The 17,921-nt window shown below is 37.8% G+C and overlaps 1 protein-coding gene across 5 annotated transcripts in view; it reads right to left on the minus strand.

The window, feature by feature from the left end:
- The window catches only part of CTNNA3 (catenin alpha 3), a 433,577-nt gene that overhangs the window by 49,941 nt on the left and 365,715 nt on the right, over positions 1-17,921 (minus strand). For all 5 annotated transcript variants that reach the window (XM_027660928.1, XM_027660929.1, XM_027660927.1 and 2 more), the window contains one exon: positions 5,737-5,829. In XM_027660928.1, coding sequence (XP_027516729.1) covers positions 5,737-5,829 — 93 coding nt within the window. The remainder of the gene's footprint in view (positions 1-5,736; positions 5,830-17,921) is intronic.

Here is a 17,921-nt window from a genome sequence, read left to right on the forward strand (position 1 = left end):
ACATATTTCAATCAAACTGTTGCAAAACAGTTCCAGTCACGACTTTTAATTGCTTTTTTTCTTGAACAAACTTGGCATCCCTGCCCGTGGCAGGGTTTGGAACTAGATGATCTTTAAGGTCCCTTCCAATCCAAAGCATTCTGTGATTCGATGATTCCATTTTATCAGGAAGGTGAGCATGAGACCAAAACTAATCTAAGGAACCCTACTTTTTCTCCTGATGGAATATTTTTTTTGAGTTTGGATAAAGAAGTGAAAAAGAGAATGGTGGATATTCAGCAATTCATAGCAAGGTGAACACATGTCCCAGAAGATGAACTCTGTGGGTGTGTGACACTGACAGCAGGGAGAAGCTGTGTTTATTTTGATAAGTTTTCTACCTGCTGTCCCCAGTTGTCTTCTCCCAGTTTTAAGACTTGTAGCAAGCCTGCTGAAGTCCAGCATTCTTTGAACAAGTTCAGAGAATGCCTCATTTGTGCTGCCGTGACAGTTCCCCTCTATATTTAGGCAGAATATAATTGGATAAATTGATAGGGAGATAACAGAAAAAACATTTAATACCATTTTTGTATCAGCCTCTGCTAAAAAGGTGGATTAAGATGATGCAACTGTGTCATATTAACCTAATTTCTCTTTGTCCCAGGTCTATAGGACTACACATGAAAAAACAACATGCCATAAATCTGGACTTCACTAGAGTTTTGCCACCAGTTCTCATGTCATCCCTATAAATAATCTAGGGAAATACGATCTAGATGTAGTTGCCATTGGTTGGACATGATACTGGTTAGAAAATTGCTCACAGAATACTTATGAAGAACAGACACCAAACCAGAGGGCAAAGTCCTGAAGGGAATGCCCTGACTCTGGCATTAGTCAGTATTTTCACTAATGGTGTGGATGACACAACCCAGAATATACACCACACCTTTGCAGGGGAAGAGGCCTGGTTTACAATTCAAAGCAGTCTTGAGAAACTTGAGAACTGACCTGAAAAAAATCATGGGATGTATTTCAGCTGAGAAAAGCATGAGGCTTCACACCTAAGAAAGTTGCCAAAACGCACAGCCCTGAGACAAACACAGTTATTGGCAGTTCTGTGGGTGGGGATTTGTAGTTGGTAAGAAGGCAAACCTCATCCAAAACTTTCCTGCAGGAGAAAACAGTGTAAACCTTACACTAGTGCTTGTTGCTGAGACCACAGCTGGCTGAATGAGTTTAGCAATATAAATAGTCTGGACACCAAATTTAAGAAGTTATTAACAAGCTGCAGAGCATCCAGAGGAAAGAAAAAACAGACCAAAAGGACACAGAGAAACCACTATCTTAAAGGATAAGGTTATTGGAGTTATTTAACCTGGAGTTTACAAAAGAGAGAGGACATACGAAAAGGATGTACAAGTACAAAAAAAAATTATACATGCAGAAAAGAAATGTCACATATCTGTGTCCATTGCAGATAAGACTAGTACTAATGTGACTCATTGCCACATATGAGGCATAAAGAAAAAAACTTCATAATAGTATATAATATACTCCTACAACCTTGAGACCTTAACTTAATCTCTCCCCTTTACTGAAATTGGGTTAAAAATTGGCAAGAAAATTAAATGCTTTTGATAGATCATGATTACTTTTGCTATGTATGAAATGCCAAAATTACTACTCATAGAACCTACTCAAAATTACAGTAATTTTCATTATGTTTGAATTCTTATTATCAGTATTTCATGCTTGTGAGTGGTTTTGATAAAAATTAAGCCAATTAAATATTATAAAATTGGCTTTTCTATTTACAAAATAGCACATGCTTCCCGTTAATGTGTACCAGTATTTCTACTAATGCAGGAACTTAGATGTAAAGTATTTGCTACTTGAATAAGAATAGTTAATTCATTTGATGGCAAACTTAACTTTCCCTCTAACTATTTTTTATGTAAGTATCAACAGTTTTATATATCTTCTCTCTTCTTAGAGTTGGGTATATTTTTAGACATATATAATTGATCGCTGTATTTAAGATGTGATGCAAACAAAACAGTGAAATAATTCAGCCTGGATTTTCTCACTTACAATACACACTGAGGCAATTTTTTTATCAGCCCAGAATTGTTGCACAAATATAGTATGGAACAAACCTGTACAAAACATGATCCTACTCTCAGATGTTTTTGTCAGTGCATTCAACAAAACTGTCTGCAGAACTCTGAAAAAAACAATGTGGGTGGGTGGTTGCCTGAAAGCAGTTCTGCTCTTCTCATCCCTAAGTGGATTATGTTATGAGGTAAAACATTTTGTCTCCTTTTCAATATGATCACCTCATCCTCCAGCAGTAACTCTGAAATGAAGCTAAGATGTTCTCTTCACTGATTTAGTAACTTTAAACACTTAGAATATTTTTTCTCTGATCATTAACATGTACATTGTCTTCTAAGCCTGAAAATAAATGGGGCAAATTCTGACTTGACCTTCTCTTCAACACAAAAATCATATGATAATAAGACAGTAACTACCTCAGTGGAATTACTCTGATCATGATGGCATGAATTTCCTCAGGCAAAATTAGTGTGTGATAAGCCTGCAGAGCTGACTACACAAATTAGACACAACAACCAGAGGGAGGTCTAACTTTCAGCTGAGAAAAACTGCATTAGCCCTTGGATCCATAAGCAGTACCTGTTTTTATAGTAGCTAAGGATTTGATCCTAAGGATCTTCCTCAAGGATATAAAATCACCCTACAAATAACAGTGAGTATTTCTACGCAGTTAAACACTGAGAGATCTCACAGCACTTTGCCCAAGTTAACTTGTATCCCACAGAGTGAGCTGGTGCCACAGGCACTATCATATTCATCTCAGAAAAATGGAATTATCTGAGGGAAGAGATCAAGGAAGTAACATTTTCAAGATGAGTCAGGTACATAAATACAAGGTCAAATCTCAGTCCTGCTATCTCACCACTAACCTATACTCTCTCTTTATAGACATAGATTCTGAAGAAGGTGTGATTAATAATACATGACTGTTTCCTGCATAAGGGAAATGAGATTTGCTAGTTAAGATGTAGCCTTTGTTACAATTGGCATACACACATCACATCTGGTTTTATATGTTGTGATAAAAACAGAAAGAAAAAAGGCACTAGTTCCCTGTTGGAGCAGTGAGAGATGTGACACAGAAGAAATTACAACCTTCTTGACAAAGCAAGAGGAATCAAGAGTGCTGTTATGCAGAACTAGTATGGAGCCAGATATGTATAAATAAAATTGAATTATTATAGTTGAAATGCCCAAGAGAAAGAACTCAAGGAGGAAAAAAGGTTACTCTGAGATCCTGCCAAACCACTTCTGGAACACAGTCATTCCTGGTGTCAGCCCTGCATGGAACAGCTTCCCAACAGCACAGAAATCTGCTGCAGAACACAAAATGGCACAAACTCTGTCTAAACCTCAAAATCTATCTTCTCTATACAGACTCTTCATATTGCTAAACAAGTTCTAGGTATAAATCTTCAAATATCAATATCAAATAGGAGTCCAAATAAAGAGGCCTTAAATCATTGTTCTTATTTGCTGCAGCAGCAAAAGGATTTGTTCAAACATCTGTCAAAAAAAAAAGTGTATGCAGGTTTCTGTCAATATGTTGATTTAGGCTGAGTGGGTATGTATGTAATTTAGCCAAAGCTATAGTTTTCTATTACCCTGGGAGGTAATGTGCCATTTATGGCCCTGATAGCTTGGAAATTTAGGAAAACTTTTTCCAAGATACAGAATCAGGCTTTAAGTCATGACTGCTATCTAGATCCCACAAAAAAAGAACACTCACAGCAATTGTATTACTTTAGGGAGAAATGGAAGAAAAAATAGTACATACTATAATGTTATAATAAAGGTTCTTTTCAGTTATATTAACCATAGTTTATCTGTAACAGTCCCTTCCACCTCCCCATCAAATTCACTGACACTGCAGACCAAATAAATACCCCATGGCAGCACAAGGAAAAGCACATCCCAGAGATATCTCTCCACAGCAGTAACTCTGCCATGGCTCTGGTTCTGGACAGCCGCCTCCCTACCTCCAACTGTCTTCAGCACTTTGTGCAGTTGTCTGGAATGTGTTATTTATGGCTTTCTTTTCACAAAAAGCATTCCCTTTGAAAAACTACTCTGTTTTATTTGAGAAGTAGAAGACCAAGCATGAAAATGTGATCCTTAAAGTTTTAGTGGATCTCTTGTTACTACATTTTGATAGTAAATATCTACAAACTACTACTTCTGCTTTCCCAGTGAGAGAAAACCTTCAACTGCATTCATTATGGGATATTTATGAAAATATGCAAGCACACCCTCTGTACCTGTTCCAAAAAAATTCATGACGTTCTGTATGGATGACATTTTGATGGAAAACCCTGCCTTTCTTAACTACAATACAAATTTTAGCCTTTAATTTGAGGAAAATGTGCTAACATTTACAAAGACTGATTTAAATTGCAAAGGGCAGCTAGTATAATTTAATTGCCAGTTAAGTTTATTGAAAAATAAGACTGTATGAGGTGGTCTTTCACACAGTTATTACACTTCTCACAATGTTTCAAGAATTAACTGACAGTTAATTTAAAAATGATATGCACATATGCAACACAAGTGAACTGCATTAATTTTGGTTAGTGTTTTTTCATTAGTATTTAGGGTGTTAATAAAGAAAATATTTGTTGAATAAAAAAATGCGTTCGCTGAAAAGCAGACATGAATTAAAACACCATTTTTTGACATAATTCTTTTCATGCGGAAAAGTTTGCCTTTTTCCCAACTAGTTCTATATTTATAATTTCCATTACAGGAGTAATGCTAGAATCAATCAAGAGTGAGAGATCCATTACTGCTCTAGGTATTGAGCAAACAAGTAATGAAGTAGACACTTCTGGCCCCATGGATCTTTCCATGTCAGAAAGCTGTGAATAGAGAACAGTTTTGCTGAAACATTATTTAAAATGGAAACATAAAGAAGACGAATGTTTGCTGAATACTTTGACTTTGTACTAAGAAAACTATAGCTGTCTCAAAAATGTTCTCAAGCTCTTCAAAATGTTTTAGCATAAACAATAAACAAAACCCAGCAATGCAGTCGAGTCCTGAGGTTAAATGATGCTACAACAGGAATGCCAGATTCTGAACCTCTAGAAATACAGACATTGTCCAATGCTGTAGGAAGTTCTTCATACCTCCTCATGAATTCCCTAGTTAAGCAATAAACTACAGAAGAGGTGCACACATGAACACAGCAGGAAATGTCTGTAACTCACATACTGCAGTGGCTCAGATTCCAGATATATCCCTTTCTCTTCCATGCATGTGAAGTCTCTCATATGCAGAGCTTATTTTTGGTTAACACACACTGCAGGCTTCAGTAAGACCCTTGTAAAAACCATTCCTTATTAATTCAGCCTCTATTAGACCAAGCCACATTTATGAAACTGTAACCTGCTGGAATTTTATTCAGTAACTTTCGGTTTCATTGTACGTTCACAAAGTATTTCCAACTTAATTGCAGTCTCTTTCTGTTTCAGGTCATACACATCAGCTTTATGTCCTCCACACACTTTCAGAAATCTATTAAGAGCTGAAAAAGATTTTAATGATTCACTGGATGACTTTAAGTGGCTTCACAGGAACAGTAACACAGTAGCATTTTTCCCTGGTCCCAGCGCTTTGAGCATCAGCTGGTGTGATACGTACCCTGTCAGTCTTCCCTTCAGTCTGGATGCTGGTACGACTACGTGCATCGTGGTCTTCTTCCAGGTCAGAGACATCTTCCAGCTCTTCAGATGTCTGCAGAAAAAATGCAGAAATGGGTTATTTTCCTTTGTGGTCGGTAACTTTGCTACTCGTGTCGAACTAAGATAATGTCTGACAAACAAAAACCAGCCCCCTTCCAGCAGCTACCAAACTTTGTGTTTCAATATCGTGTTGTTGCTGCTAGAAACTTAAATGACTTACATGTCTTATGAGAAACCCTTACATGGCAAAAAGGGATTTTGAATGTGTCACTTATCAATTCCATCAAGCAGCACAAGTTCCTACACTACAGGAAAAATTAAGTGGCCCTAATTTGCTATTTGTATACATGGCATTATTTCATATGCCACTGTCTGTTCCTCCTAGTCACCTAAAGTGCCATTTAATCCTGTGAGTCTGTTTAATTTATGCAAGAGCAATTTACTATACAATCAAGGTCTTCAGATTTATTTACTCCTTCCCACTTATCAAAAAATATTTTTAAAAGAAAGGAGGGTTATGCAGAATTCTGGCATTTTATCATAAATAATATACCAAGAAAATCACAGTGACCATGACTTTATAAAGGACAATAAATAAAACATTAAAAGCAAGTTTACTTACATTAAAAAAACACTGCACAATAAAGCATACAAAAACTTTCAGGATTACGAACTATTTAAAGCATAATATTGGTTCTGCCAATGCAACAGGGCACTGAAGAAATTTTCCTTTATCAAGTAACTTCACATTTTTAAGAACCAAAAATACATAGAACCAAATTCTACTTAAGTAGTGAGAGATCTACTACTGAATGATCTGCTATCAGCTTGAGATCTAGAAGATCCAGGCGTTCTTAGCACCCCAAAAGTCTGACGTGCCAAGAGAAACATGCCAAGGGCAGGACTATCAGATAACCTTACCAAAAGACAGGCAGAAAGAAACCCAGTCATTACTGTTACCCAATTATTAAAAAAGTCAAATATAATTTTTTAATCCGAAATTGCTTTATATTCTCACCTTCATATTTTTACTGTCAAGTTATATACAAAGAAGATCTATTGTGGGGGGCACCTTAGGGTTCTGTCATTTTATTTCTGGGTCCATAGAATGGTAATTATATTAAATATATTAAACTGAATAAATCTACCTGCATGCATGTGTACCATTTGGGAAAGAACTGTGAGGTAACACTGTAAGAAATAAAGAACCCCAAGCTGGTGCACAAGGTGGCAGAAATAATATGCTGGTGGTAAAAAAGACACCTAAACTTCCCCAAGAAAACAGGCCATCAATTTTTGGGGTGAAGATGAGCGTGGCGCTACACTGGTGAAGTGGGAAAAGGAACATCTTATTTTCAGGCAAAGACTACCAGTGTTGTGAAGTCTCAGTTTCAAACCTGGAATTAGACATGGTAAGAATTCCACAGTATCCAAAGGCTGTTACTAGACAAAAGTTATTTGAAAAATTTGCAGTGTGGAAGCAAAATAAGATTTTGTTGTGGGTGGATATCCCTGCAATAAAAAAAAAAAAAAATCGCAAACTCACTTGAATTGAAACACATACAGACACTTATTAGAGGACCAGTAACAGAAAGGTTATTAAAACAGAGTAACTTCAGCTTCTGAGGATTACACTGACCAGGGCCCTCAGGCAGATAATAAATAGTCTTGATTCAGCTTATAGAAAAAAAAGTCACTTTCTTTTAAAGCTACACTATACTTAGGTTACTATTTAAAAAAAAAAAAAAAAAGACTATTGTCATTCTTAGGTTTTAATAAATTAGTTACAAATTTTTTCCCCCAGTGATCATAAAACTGGATTCGGGATAGCAGAGCACCATTTCTTCCTAGGTGAACAGATAACTTGGAAATCTTTGACAATCCCACATTTCCAGGATAGGGTTTCTTTCTTCTGTAAAATATGGAATATAAAATGTTGGGACAGGGCAGAATGGTTAATCATTTAAAGACAGTCACATTAATACTATTTTTCTGTGAAGTTGAGCTGTGTAAATATTACCAGCCTCATCATGGAAACCTTGAAAGCAAAGAGGTCAGCAAAATGACTCTGGTATAATACACCTATAAACAACAGTCTCAGGAAAGCTTCCCAAAGTAAAAATCATCATTATATTGATCTGATCTGGCACTTTCAAAACTGCAGATCATAGAACAGAGATCTCTTTCCAGCTGCACTGGTACAGGGATTCCCTCTCCAACTCTTTATTCATCCACAGAATGATGGCTCAGGGTCTAAGTGCAAGTGTGCTCACCTAAACCCCTCCTGCTATATATGTTGTCAGAAAACTAATTTTTTTTTTTAAAACAATGTATATGCGTTTTTCAGGTTAGTAAAATTTATTTGTGGCTGGGACGAGAAGTTCCTCGCAGAAAGCCCATTTTTCTAGCCGGAAGAGTGCACTCCCATTGAATCTCTTCTCTCCAAAGTCCAGATCTCCCAGGTTTTGAATTATTGCTTCTACAGAATTCAGAAAAAAAAAACCCAAATCTATCCAGTTATTAAAGACTAAGAACAAAATTTCAACCAGAAAGAAACTTGATTTATCAAACTTTCAATCACAAACCACAAACTATCATTTTCAGACACAAAGCACCAAAAACTGAAAAAACCCACCACCATAATAATGAGAACAGAAGTAGTTACTCAGTTGTTTTCTCTCATTGAAAGCTGTTTTATGTAATTTTCATGTTGCTCTCATGATTATTTATTAAATACCTGAGTCAGACATGTAACTGTTTTTATGAATATCCATTTGCAAACATGTGGATATTCAACAGGAATGTTTGATGATTGCATGTTTGAACAGGTGTGAACTGTGAGGGCCTGTGACACAAAATAGAGCGCTATCATAATCAGAAATCTTGCCCAGGGAGAATAGCAGAGCTTGAGGACTGCAGTTAGAATCATGGAAGGAAGTTGGAAGTATTGTTTAAGGTTGAGTATTTAGGGCTCTGACATACAGTGCAGATAACCTCCCTAAGAGGAGTCTCAGCAACAGCAAGGGACAGAAGAGGAAGAGAGTTGGATGTTGTAGGTGGTGACAGGATGAACACAAGACAGCAAATTCCCTATTAAGACATACAAAGTATGGAATTTACAGTAAATGTTAGGAAGAACATTGAGGTAAAATGAAATCCTGCACAAGACTCCAGCCAGCAACAACCCACAAACTCATGTGGGCAGCACACTGGGAAACAGAGTTTAGAAATAAATTTAAACAGGAACAATGGCTTCCAGCAGCCAAAGGAGCAGAACTCTTGAACAGTCTTCCCTGAGGGTGCTGGAGGAGGGGAGGAATTCATTAGAAGATGAAGCCTGAGCAGCCTCCAAACAAGGTAATGTAACAGCTGGCTGCAAGGGCAGAGGTGTGAGAGGGGACAGGACACTGCCCCAGGCTCCTGGCACAGGGGTCCAAGACAGATTTCCATCATTTGTGAAAAGCCTTTGTTGATCCTGACAAAAACGAATTCAAGGATATCCCTACACACACATTTAAGGCTGTAATTACATTACTACTGCTGCTGCAACTACATACAAGTTGCATGTATTCCTTTTCACATTTCAGTGATCCTAATAAATCTGCAATCTCAGTGCTTTTGTTACTGAAGGCTCAGGCTGAGGACACAAAGTCATATTTATAGCAAAGTCTAATACTGATGAATTTTGCACTTTCCTGGTATTCAACTTCAAGCTGCAACAGCGAGTCATTACTACTGCACCTGGGTGATTTCAAGATATGAATTACCTTTTCATCTATGAAATGAAAAACACTCTCTGATGACAAACCTTTTCATTTGCTTTTCTACTAGGATTTTAAAGAGAATAATTAATAAAACCAAGGTCTGGCCTCAGTCTTTAGAATTCTGCCAGTTTTTCAAAACTGGTTGCAAATGGGCTTTTTGGCATGTTTGCTTTCTAATCCAAGCTTTGTAGAACAACGTGCTTGACTAGGTTTCACAGCATTTTCTCCGAGACAATTTTTTTAATGAAAACCCTCCTCAAAACTGACTATGCAAACAACTTCAACTAGATCATTCATTTTTAATGTTCACATGTACCCACAAAACCATCAGTCCTGCAAATAAAGGTCCTCAGTTGTTGGAAAATAGTGCAGAGTCTTATTTATGCAGAGTCTAAAATCTCAAGATACACAAAGTAAACGTGGAAAAAGAGGCACCATGAGGTGAAAGGGAGCTATCTACTTTTATCTAACATTCAATTAAATGCTGACCTTTAAAATGTCATTATATGCTCTTATGCTTTATCTTTCATCTTATGCCTCATCACTCATTGTTTTTCACAAATCAATACTAAAATGCAGAGCAGACTAACACCTTCAGAGAAGCTGAGTTGATGAGTGATGTCTTTATTATACTCCTGCAAATGCAGATATTTGTGTTGTGTAAATACCACAGCAGCAACAGAAATGCTTGTATGCACTCCAGGAGGATCAGAGTTTGTCTATTATGTTCTCCACTGAGCACACAATGGGTTTAAAGAGATTATCTATTCTACCGTGGGCATTTGTCTAATGCCCACATTTTGAAAATTCCATCATGTCAAGCTGCATGTCACTCAGTGTAACAAACTATGGTACATGTATCACAACTGCTCAAATACTGTGCTCTGCAATTATTTAGCTAGTGGCTGATATTTTTGTGTGTTAGTCACAACACCACCATTATCCCACACTTAATTCTGCCAGATGACAGACTGCCAGAGCAAGAGTTTTCAAGCATCAGAAAGAGAACAAGAAAGTGCAAGTGTTATTTATTTTTGATGACTAATTTAGTAAGAACCTCATATAATTGTTGCTGTCTAGTCATTAAAAGTACTTTTCAGGTTTTCACTAAAAGCAATTACTTTGAGTGTTGAGAACAATAAACCCCACATTCTAAAGGGCAAATTAAAATCCCATGTTCTTAATCTGTCAATATTGTGACATCTCAATGCAAATACCATTCCCTTTATTAAAAATGATCATATTGATCATTCTTGAAATCCGTTGTTGGCACTCCCCTTAAAATGACATCTTTTGCATACCACATTACATGTGATATTATTAATGTAAAGCTAACAAATGATTAATTAAACCAGAGATCAGAACTCTGTCTTTGACAGCAGTATTGTCAGGAAGCGCTGGCAAGGAATTTGTCATCAAGCAATAGTAAAATCATTCTCCTGACATAGCCTGTACGCATTGCAAATAGTTTGTTTGCAAATGTAGGGGATAAATATTTCTTGTTATTAACAGAGAAAATTTTGCAAAATATTTTTTTTTATGTTTAAGCTGTAATTCCAGGTAAGATTAGTGAGAATGCAAACTCTGGTGAAGACCAAAGAACTTAATTACTTATGAGATTAAATAACAACCTTCAACACTGAAAGATGAAAGTATTTTCAATAATAAAAGATTACGTTATACAGTAAAGAGTTGAGGTTTTAAAAATAATAAATGCTGTGAACTCACAGTGTGGGACAGAAGTTGCTTTGTTATTACTGGATGCCAGGAGGTTTTGTTTGCTCATTTAACAGCAAGACAACTTATAACATTCTGCTTCAGGAGGTTAAGACAAAAAAAGTAAATATTAGAAACAGCTAGATTTCATTCCATGTGACAATTCCTGTGCTTTTAGTCCTCACTCAGCATACATTAGGATAATAGCCTTCTCAATAAATGGCCAGGAGATAGGAAAGATCTGAGCTGAGGAGTGTAACTGAAAAGTTTAAAGTGAAATTTTTGAGTACTGCCTTCTGAAAATCCTTTTAAATAAAAACTGTGAAGTTGGCACAGCTGAGTAAATTGAGACAGAGAGTTTTAGCACCCATTTTCTATCCTAAGCTACTCTTTTTATGCTGGAAACATGCATTTCAGACCTGCTTTCATTCCTTCCTCTTTCCTTTCCCTGATGGTACTTTGTAGGTATGCCACTCTCACATAATGCCTACAGCATTTTGAAGGGAGACTTATTCCCGAAAATACTGACCTAGTTATGCTGTGCAAAAGCTCTGAACACATATTTAAGTCCAAAAAGTTGGGCAAAACTTGAAAGCTGCCTGAAAATCCCAACTAGTAATGGTACTGTAGCCATAAGGGTCAAAAGATACAAGAAGGGTAAAGTTATAAACAAAAAAGCAGTTTTTAGAAAACCAATAGAGTGACCAGAAAAGAAGCTAAGATTTCAGGGGTACAAATCCTTGATCAGGTACCTGAGGACTCACATAGGAACCTGAAAGCTTCTTTACTTTTTTTCATTTCAAGGAAGCACTTTTTTCAGTATGACTTTTAGAAAAGAATTTCAAATCTCAAATAACAACAGCAGAAAATATGATCAAACACAGCTATTACAATCGTACACCTCTTGTAACCCAAGTCCCTTGCCTTCATTCCATGAAAACCATGACAACTGATACACAGCTCCATGTAAAGTGTATCCTTTGCTTATGCTTATGAAGTGGGAAACTTCACCACATGACTTAGAAGGTTCCATTTTAAACTCAGAAAACGAATAATTAACAAGAATAGTAGTTTTTAACAGAAGTGATTTGTTGCTCTGCTGATCTAAAATGTATTCCCTGTTTCCTCTGCTGGGTTGACATACATTTGCTCCATCTAGTGGGAAGTTAATTAAGACATTTCCTTCAGAATGGAAATACTTCTTAAGTTATTTGAAAACAGATAGTGAAAAGCCAATTGAGCCATTGTTCTTTTGCTAGTAATCGTTATAAAGTAAATTATATATGGCCTACCAGTTTTATAGTTGTGTTTGAAACAGAAGACTTCATTTCTAAGCTTCAGTCCAACATTTGACAACGGGAAGAGAATAGACCTTGTTTGTCTATCTCATCTGTGTGTATTAAAGGTAGCCTAAAACTTCATCACTGTAGGCCTCCAAAGGCAACCAGAGAGATGCTTTGCATTTTGACTCTGCAAAAATTCCTTATGGTTCCCATTTCTAATAAAGGACAGAAGAACAAACAGGCAAAGCATGGGTTGCTCACCCTCCTATCAGTCTTTGGGAATGTCATGGACTGATTCCTCTTGGAACACGCTTCCAGGCACAAGAAGGACACAGTGGTGACTAGGAGTAGTTATCATGGATTTCCCAAGGGTAAATCATGCCTCTTCAACCTGACTATTTCCTCCCACATTTCCAGGTGAGGGGAGAACAGTGACTATCATTTAGAAAGGCTCTCCACACCATCTCCCTGTTTCTGTAACCAAGCTGGGACATCAGACTGCAGATGGTTAACAACTGCATGGATGAAAACTGGTCGGATGGTCAGGCTCAGAGGGCAGTGGTTCAGGGGTTGTATCCCTCCTGGTGCATGGGAACAATAGCAGTGCCACAGATGTCTATCTTAAGACCAGTCCTGTATGACATTCCTACCAAGGGTCTGCAGGAGGTGATGGAGCGCACACTCAGCAGGTTTTCAGATGACACCAGATGGGGGAACACTCAAGGGCAGGGAAGCCATTGGGACAAATTTATGAACGTTGCAGGAACGGGCTGACAGGAAACTGCACAGAAAAATGCAGATACTGGCACTTAGGAAGGCAGAAGCTACAAACAAAACAAGCTGGGGCTGCCTGACTTGGGAGCAGACCAGCTGAAAAGGACTTGGGGCTCTTGGCACACAGAACACTGGGTATGAGCCAAAGTGTGTCTTGGCAGCAACGCACACAAACAGCATCCTGGGCTGTGTGAACCACAACAGAGTGAGCACACTGAGGGACACCACTATCTGCCTCTACCTGGCTCTGCTTAGACAGGCCCTGAATGCTGCTGCCAGTTTTGGCCCCCACCCAAAGCATGAGGTCAGCAAAGGACCATCAGGGCAGTTGGTGGCTGGAACACTGGTCTTACAAGGAGAGGTTGAGGGAACTGCACTTGTTCTGCCTTCTGTGGAAGGATGAAAGGTAAGAGGTGTAAGTGGGAACAAGAGCGCTTCAGCCTGGCCATAAGGAGAATGTTCACCCTGTGAGGACAGCCCAGTGTGGAGAAGGCTGCTCAGAGAAGTTGTGTGGTCTCCATCCTGAGAGGCTTTGGTGACACAGCCAGTTAACCCCTGTTCATGGAAGGCAGGAAAACCCCTAAAGCAGAGGGAATGGTTACAGTGAAGATCCACTTAGTGAGATTGTTACTTTAAACAAAAATCTTTTCTTTCAGGTTTGTTTGCCTTTTCTTTTAATTTTAACATTTCCTTTGCATTTTCATCTCACTTTCCACAATGCTTCTTCCATGGGACAGGGAGGACTGAGGTGTGGTAAGATAAATCTACTTCCGTGAACCAGAGATTTGAAATTACAGTTTAAAACCACCTGACACAGCCTCTGCTTTCCCACAGAAACTCCCTCTATCTAGAAAACTCCTTTTTTTTTTTTTTTTTTGGAGAAAGATAGTATATCCCACAACCTCATTCCCAAAGCCAAAACAAAAAACACTTTTTCAAGACAGACTGGCCAATGAAATGCAGATAAGAAACTGCTTTTGGAATACATAAATATGTTAAATAAAAAAGGTGCAGTGAATACCTCAAAGTTTGACTGTCTCGAATAGACATTTTGATGCTCAGAAAGGACAAGAAATGAGACAAAAACCAGACAATTCAGAATTCCACAAGAAATGCAGGTTCATCAGATGAATAAAGTCTGAGCAATGGTAGCTCCTTCAGCAAAGATTTTGCTCCAACACGCCAAATCAATCTGTTTCTCTTAAATGAATTATGGTAAATGATCACACTTTGAAAAAAAAAACACCTTGATTAATATATCCCTTAGCAAGAGGTTGCCAATGATAAGTACATTTCTCAAACTGGAGTAGATGAAATTATTACCTACAACCTCAAGATATGTTCAAGTCTCTTCATTCTCAACTGACCCTCTCATCTGACCTGCCAGTAAAACAGATCATCTTTAAAAAAGATACATAGAATAAGCCTGTCCATCAAAAACTAATGCATAATTCAAAAATGCACAGTGTAATGCACAGTTCATTTCTCAAAGTGCAGGTACCACTGTCATCACCCTTCCCACATATGACTTATTATTAAGTGCAAGTTCCTGAGTTTTAGCAGTTATTCCTCCCAGACATTAAGACAATGGAAATAAAACCACCCTAGCAATGAATCCTATATCCATTACCTTCATTCCTGCTTTTAATTATCGAGAGGCTTCAGACGCCCAGAACACTCATCCACCCACATTTAGTCACTCAGTAACCAATAATGTTCAACTGAATGATCAGTGCCAGCTGACGTGGAACTAAGTAATCCATTAGGGCCATCACTGTGCAAACCAGCCTTCATGTCACAAATCACTAATTTGATTCTGCTTTAAGAGGCTGATAGCCCTCATTCCCAAGTAGGCTCCCCAAGCAAAGTGAAATTAAACACACATATGACACACACACAACCGCCCCTCAAAGAACACTGTTTCAGGTCTTGCTTCTGAACAAATTATTTATTACGTGATTGTGTTAGAATTTTTGTACGTGCTGAAGAGAATCATACAACAGCTTTTTAGTTCTATGTAAATTGTCTGTTATTACAGTTAACAGACCATGGAAAATCCTTGGGTTTATATGTGAAATGAATTCTTTAATCTGGGAGGGTTTTGGGACCAAATCGTGTGAAAGGCAGTAAGGAATATTCCTCTCTAAGACACCAAGTGAGAAATTTATTCAGATCAGTACCTTCCCTTTGCACATTTTTTCACAATACGCAGCTTTGACAGCCTCTGCTGCCCAGTGAAATGAAAGGGAAGTTATTCAACACAACTCTGCAATTTGCTAACGGACTGACACAGATAAAAATGGCTCAAAGACTCACACAAGGTCTGTGAAAATCAAATACAATCTTACATAGGAAATTTGGCTTTCTTCATGTCTAAACTGAGTCTTCCACATGTAGCCAGGGTTTATTCTCTTTGTAGCCACTATGAATTTGTAACACAGATTTTCTCCACTCTTGTGCAATTTTTTATACCAATGAAAACAGCTCTCCTAACTTTCCCTTCTCTCTCCCCTTTGGTTCTCTGTTCCCTGGGCTAATTATGACTAACCTATTCAGTGTTTTCCTCATTGTCTAATGCTCTGGTTATAGCTGCAATAAATTAGAGTGCACATGCTTAAACAACCAGGGAATTACAGGTTCTCACTGCTCATTTTGGGACCATAAAACCCCAATTCCTCTATTTTTAACTAAGTTTCCTATGAAGCAGAGTAACTGCAACCAATTGTGACTCAATAAAATCTTTCTTGGTTTCAAAGGGAGAAATCAGTCTTAAAGAGATCTCTAGTATTATCTGACTTGCACAGTAAGTGAACAGGCAAGAACTAATGAATCTAAACACAAATTAACCATAACCGGCCTAAATTCAATCAGTAACTGCACTGATAGCATATACCATGGCAATGGATTTAGAAAAGAAAAGTATAAGTGTTCCTTGATACAGGGACATTTTAAAATGCAAAATAAGTACTTGTTAGAAAAGTATTAATGAGATTTGTTTGATTTGTCATTGGTGCTGCCAACCTATATTTTTAAGTTTTTGTGGAAACTACTCAGGCACATGAGCAATTTTAGTAAAACCTTTTCAGCCAGTTAAGTGTTAAAACTAGATCTGGCTTCAAATCTCCTGAAAAGGTTTAGTTTTGGCAACGAGAACAAACTTGCCTGATAAACTAACAAGGGTTGAGGCAATGCAGAATGTAGTTGAAGTGATGACCAAGGTATCTCAGTAGAGGAATAGTCTGCAAGGCATGTGAATTCCAGCTTGTACATATGTGCATAATCACACCAACTTCACTGGGGTTTGAATTACTGGTCCCCAAAAGCTGGGGTGGGAATATGGCCCTGGTGAGTATGTCCTCCTGTCTCCATGAACTACAGCTGTGGGGCAGCAAGGATGAAGCCAAACTCCTTCCATGAATAAACTAAACACTTCAAAACCTAGTAGTTTGTTAATTTATATTAACCCGCAACTCACAAAATATAAGGCAGCAGAAAACAGAGATGTCCTGGGAATTGGGTGAACCAGAGATTATGCTTCTACAAAAGGGTAGAAGTCATAAAGAGCAGCCTCCTCATCAGTGCTCAGCTTTACACAGAAAGAACACACTGTGTTTTAATGACACTTGCAGTTAAAAGAAAGGAAAACTTGAAAGGAAAAAACCTGAGAAAGAGCAAATATGGATTTATCAAGGATAAATCATGGCAAAACAATCAAACTTGCTTCTTTGATAGGATAATACCCTTTTGTGGATAAAAAAGCAGAAGTCTTTGTAGTGAGACTGAGGTGGAGTACAGCCATGGTGCCACTTACTTTTGTCTAGCTCAAATGACATCCCTGGCATGCAGAAACTACCAAGTACATAGACTGAGAGAGACTTCAGAGCATGTGAACATGGGCCTCTGGCCTTCAACTTTGTATTCAAGCATCCATCTTCTAACCTACATAATATGCCAAGGTAGCTTTTAGTGCAGATGTCCTCCCTTCTAACAAGATTTTTGAATGGGATTACTGTGTTATCCAGCTCCTGCACATAGTTCAGTATCTTTGAAGTTTGCACTTGATTACAGTGTTTATTTTAGCTAAGATAAAAATCAGAATTTATGCACTAGTTACCCTTTTCCAAAGAGACTGGCACCCTGTGGGAATTCCAGTTTCTGTGCTTTACAAAAGACAATCCTTACACTGTTCTAGTATCAGGCAGGAGAAGAAAATCTGCATATAAACAAGACAAGACAAACTGTAAGGCAACAGGAGAGAAAATGGAAAAGGAATGAAAAAAGGAGAGGAAGGAAAAGAAATTAAGAGGACACAAAGAAACACCTCGATTCCTCAAAGAATACTATCCCACATCTTTGTGGTAAGCTTTTTGTGAGGGTTGCTGAATGGTCCCTGACACAAATTTCAATTGTTCCTCTTACTTCCTCTTTGTGGAGGATGGTATTTTTTGGCAATTAATAACGCTCAACTTTTTTTCTTCCCCAGGCAATAGATAAATCTCAGAGCTCATCAACATACCCAAGAATAAACAAAAAAAAGGAGCAGAGATGTATCACAGCCTAAACCCAAACTATGCCTGATAAAAGCTGCCTGCCAAACCCTTGAGCTA

This window comes from Corapipo altera, unplaced genomic scaffold (genome assembly GCF_003945725.1).
Source record: "Corapipo altera isolate COAL_440 unplaced genomic scaffold, ASM394572v1 133, whole genome shotgun sequence".
Classification (NCBI taxonomy): domain Eukaryota; kingdom Metazoa; phylum Chordata; class Aves; order Passeriformes; family Pipridae; genus Corapipo; species Corapipo altera.